This window comes from Egretta garzetta, unplaced genomic scaffold (genome assembly GCF_000687185.1).
Source record: "Egretta garzetta isolate BGI_Z169 unplaced genomic scaffold, ASM68718v1 scaffold148, whole genome shotgun sequence".
Taxonomy (NCBI): Eukaryota; Metazoa; Chordata; class Aves; order Pelecaniformes; family Ardeidae; genus Egretta; species Egretta garzetta.
This window is the reverse complement of record NW_009260669.1, coordinates 556,267-561,176: the sequence shown is the minus strand read 5'-3', so window position 1 is coordinate 561,176 and position 4,910 is coordinate 556,267. Positions and strand designations below refer to the sequence as shown.

The window sequence follows — 4,910 nt, the reverse complement described above, 5'->3', positions numbered from 1 at the left end:
TGGTGAGGGGCCTGGAGCACAAGTCTTACGAGGAGTGACTGAGGGAACTGGGGGTGTTCAGCCTGGAGAAGAGGAGGCTGAGGGGAGACCTGATCGCCCTCTACAGCTACCTGACAGGAGGCTGTAGGGAGGTGGGGGTCGGCCTCTTCTCCCTAGGAACAGATGATAGGACGAGGGGGAATGGTTTGAAGCTGTGCCAGGGCAGGTTTAGGCTAGACATTAGGAAAAACTTCTTCACTGAAAGGGTTGTCAAGGTCTGGAATGGGCTGCCCAGGGAGGTGGTCGAGTCCTCATACCTGGAGGTATTTAAAAGGATAGATGAGGTGCTTAGGGACAGGGTTTAGTGGTGGGATGTCAGGGTTAGGTTAAAGGTTGGACTCGATGATCTCAAAGGTCTTTTCCAACCAAAGTGATTCTATGATTCTATGATTCTATTCTATGAAGTAACAAATGACTGTGGATTTGAGGGTATTTTGTCAATGTTTCATGTATGAACTCTGTCCTGGATAAATCCTTGCTTGCAGGTCTTAGTCCTGCACCGAGCTCTTATGCAGAGCCTCACTTCCTCATCACGGAGTTCCACCTGAGAGTTCTGAATGTATTTCCTATATGCAGGTATTTAAGCCTTTACGCTTAATTTTATGCCCAACACAAAGCCGTAAATAATGCATAGTACTCCTTGACCTGTTGGGATAGAAACAGACCAGTATTTGGAAAAGCAGGATATTTGATTGTCATTCATCTCCAGTTGCACTCCGCACATTAACAGCATGACACCCTTATTAGTTAGTGCTTTACATTGTACATATGTTATTTTTTCTGCAAAGGATGTTTGATGTGGGTGGACAGCGATCGGAAAGAAAAAAGTGGATTCATTGCTTTGAGGGAGTTACTTGCATCATATTCTGCGCTGCACTCAGTGCCTATGACATGGTTCTGGTGGAAGATAAAGAAGTGGTGAGTCAGAAGAGACAAACAACCCTTTTTTTCTGCTAAGTTTTAATGTACTCTCCGATGGCATATCAGGACTATTCCTGTTCCCTGATAACCATTTAAAGGCTGTTATGCTGTATTGGCTCTTGCCAGTAAAGAACATTACAGTAAAAATGACATATGGGGATGAGATTTGCCAGTCTCTCATATTTACCTTTTGCATCTCAACAGAACAGAATGCATGAAAGCCTTCAGCTGTTCAACAGCATCTGCAACCACAAGTGCTTTGCAGCAACTTCCATTGTGCTGTTTCTAAACAAAAAAGACCTCTTTCAAGAGAAAATAACAAAAGTTCATCTGAATATCTGCTTTCCTGAGTATAATGGTAAGTTTGGGGGTTCAGAAGAAAGTACAGTCAGATGATTAGTGTAGGCCATGCATTAAAGACTGAGACTTTGACTCAGCTCACTTATATATAACCATTTCAATACTAAGCATCTTATCTAAGCATCTAGGTTTTCTCTCAAAAGAAAGGTATGGGACAGACGTGACCAGAATCCAATTCATCTCACCTACTCATGACGCTTATCCCAGGGTGAGGTCATCTCTCTCTGGAGATGCTTATTTCTCTTCATTGGCAGCAAAGGAAGCTGAGAGAACTAGAAGTTTCAGATGGCTGAAGTATGGTTTGATAAACCCAGCCAACATCTGAGTGCAAGTCAGTGTCTTATCACTCACACATACTATAACTGAACTCAAGTTTTTTATGCCTATTTTGAAAACCCATTCCATAAAGGAAGGCTGCCTCTTTTTGTATGACACAGTAGTGTCTACTGGAAATAAAAAACAGCAGCTGTTCCCAGATGATGCAAGAGAATATATGAGGCTATGTTAGAAGGTGCCAGAGAAAAAACCCCAAAATCTGTCGGTATTTTAGTATTAACCTAATGTATTTGGGAGAGAGAACGTCCAGAATGAAGCATACGTAAAGCAGTATTATTAGAAGGCGCGTTCTGTGCACTTCCTGAAAACCAGCTCCTTCGCTCCCTTTCTCAGCACACATCAGCAGAGCAACCCAAAATTCCTCAGTGCTTCACTGGGATAATCAAGCATGATGTGCTAGACTCAGTGGGGCTTTGCACTGCCTGAGGCTTCAGGCAGGATGGGAGCCAGCACGGGCTCTCAGCAGCAGCCTGCCTCCAGGAGTCTCACCCTGCTCCAGACCTACAGTGAGTCCGTGGTACCAGTGTTCTCACCTGCTGTTTCTCTAAAGGAGCACTGCCAACAGGCAAGAAAGCTGCAAAGAAATTATGACTGAATATATAAGCAACTGAGTTTCTCCCTTTTTCCTTCTTCATTTCCTCATCTCTTCATTTTTGTATTTCCCACCAATTTTGTCTACCTACACGATTCCCTTTGCATTTATGCTTCTTCCTTTTTTCTTCTGTTTCTCACACTTTCTGCTCTCTCTCTAAGGTCCTTAACTGTTTCATATTGACTTACTCAGGAACATTTCACTTCAGAAATGAGGCCTTTGTGTTAGGCATTGAAATTGAAATTTAAGTGGCCAATTTAGATACAAAATTTTCATATCTAATGCATGAAGTAAATTCCCTTTACAAAAAAAAAAGAAAAAAAAAAAAACAGAAGAAAAAAATTTTTGTTTCTTAGCAGCTGTGAGGAAGTAGCAGTTGAAATGTGTCTTCTCCTTCTTTTACTGCTCTCTCCACTAGGACTAAATACATTTGAAGATGCTGGAAATTACATCAAGAAACAATTCCTAGACTTGAACATAAGGAAAGAAGATAAAGAGATATATGCTCACTTGACATGTGCCACGGACACCCAGAATGTCAAGTTTGTATTTGATGCAGTCACAGACATAATAATCAAAGAAAATCTGAAAGACTGTGGGCTTTTCTAGCTGTTCATTCCCTTGCTCAAAGCCTGACTTCATCTCAATCCACTTTCCTCTCCTCATCCTTGTGCTGACTGAAGTAAAAATCTCTAGGGAATAAAAAATATCAGTTAGGCTTTTGTTAGCTGTCAGTTGAAGCCTTGGCTGTAGTCTGAGCATTGCAGACCAACACTGACTTTCTGCATGTCACAAGAAGATAAATGTTCCTGCTCCACAATGATGCCAGCCACTGATAAATCCTACCGGAATTTATGGGAAACTCCTATTTTAATCAATATGATATAATGGTAGTCAGCACTTCTCAGGAAACTGGGAACACCTTGGTATCTTGTGTTTTCTAGAGATGGGAGAAAAAGATAGTATATAACAGATATCTGACTTTAATTCACATTTGAAGCCTTAAGAAAGCTATAGCATTAAACAGTATCAAAAGATAATTTGCATTGAGTACTCTCTTGTTTTCATGTTACATACAGAACTAAAACTGACACACCATTAATTCAGCAAAGGCAACTCCCCCCGACTTAACTGGTGTATGACAAAAAGCAGTGCAAATCTGAATGTTCCATTATACTGTTTTGTTAGAAGAGCTGAGAGATCTGCACATAAAAACTGCACATGTATAAAATTCACAAATGCTGCTATCCAGTTTGGAAAAAATAAAACAGAGCAAGATGGAGGCAAGTTTTTTGAATGCCTAAGAGAGAAAAAAAAATAAAATTATAGTAACTGTCAGTCCCTGTGTAGACTATAAAGGCAAGCTGACACATTTGTTTTTAACAATTAAAGATGAGACTTTTTTTTTTTTTTTAAATAATACTAATAAAGTCCTGCTGCTGGACAGCTTCTCCAGTGCCCTGTGACTGCAACCGTCATTTCCACCAGTGCAGAGCAGATGTAAATCCACCAGTCCTCCTGGCAAAAACACATCCTTGGGACTTTGGTGCAAAGACCCCTTCTCTGTGCAAAGAACTTGCTAATGAAGGACTGCTCCCCTTTAACTCCTTCTGATTTACTGTGACTGTAACTAGAGAAAATATTTAACTAAGAATTAAACAGAATGGGAGATGTAAATATATTCAGCTGAGTTTTGCAACTTGGTCTCGAAACAACACTGACTTTTGAAATCTGTTCACTGATTGAAGGCTTCCTTTATTTTTTTTTTCTTTTTTTAAGACATTTCAATCTAATTTTTGCCATACACTCATTGTGTTCTGGTTAATCTAATTATGGAAAACACTGGAATAGGCAACTTGGTCAATGAACAAGAGAGTCCTGCAAGCTGACCACACAGGCAAGGTCATCGGTGTCCACAGGTCTCCCAGAAGCAGGGAGCAGAGAGCTGAAATACATTTTGCACTGTCGGGGTTTCTATTGCTGCCTGATCTGTAATGCTTCACTTGATTCATTCCTCGTTTGTACTGAAAATAATGGCTATCCAGAGGTAAGGTTTCTGGATTCATTTTCCAGCAAAAAATCCAATTTAAAATGAGTAAATTGAACTCAGGTTGTAACAACATTAACTTCTGGATCCCTGATGGCATAATAAAAGCCAAGATCTTTAAGAAACAAATCCATGAGTAAACACATCTCTCAAACATATCCTTCAAGCACACGTCTAAGAAATCGGACGGACTTCACACTGTGACCTGAAAGTACAGGCAGGTTAGGCTGTACAGGTTGGGTTTCCTACTCGTGCTTTAACCTGTTAGGCCGGCCTAAATTTGCCTGAGTTTCTGGCAAACCAGTGACAGGAGCGAGCTCTGGGCTTTGGGATCCTCCAAGGGAAAGGGCTGTGGGTGGTGTCGCTGGGCTTCCAAGGGGCCAGAGGGCCAAGCTGCCAGGACAGGACAGGGCGCGGGGCGCCCGCTCAGCCCTGCTGGTGGCTCCGGCTCCCGGGGAAACCAGCGCCGGGGAAACAACAACCAGCTCCCGGGAAACAACCAGCGCCGGGGAAACAACCAGCGCCGGGGAAACCGCAGGTGGGCCGGGCACCCGCACCCATGTCCTGGTTTCGGCTGGGATAGAGTTAATTTTCTTCATAGTAACTAGCATAGTG

General features: G+C 42.1%; 1 protein-coding gene across 1 annotated transcript in view; it reads left to right on the top strand.

Moving 5' to 3' along the window:
* The window catches only part of LOC104132375 (guanine nucleotide-binding protein G(t) subunit alpha-3), a 24,955-nt gene extending 22,098 nt beyond the window's left edge, over positions 1-2,857 (top strand). The window contains exons 6-8 of the mRNA XM_035901087.1: positions 828-957; positions 1,165-1,318; positions 2,667-2,857. Of these exons, the coding sequence (XP_035756980.1) occupies positions 828-957; positions 1,165-1,318; positions 2,667-2,857 (475 nt within the window). The remainder of the gene's footprint in view (positions 1-827; positions 958-1,164; positions 1,319-2,666) is intronic.
* Positions 2,858-4,910: the final 2,053 nt, after the last annotated feature.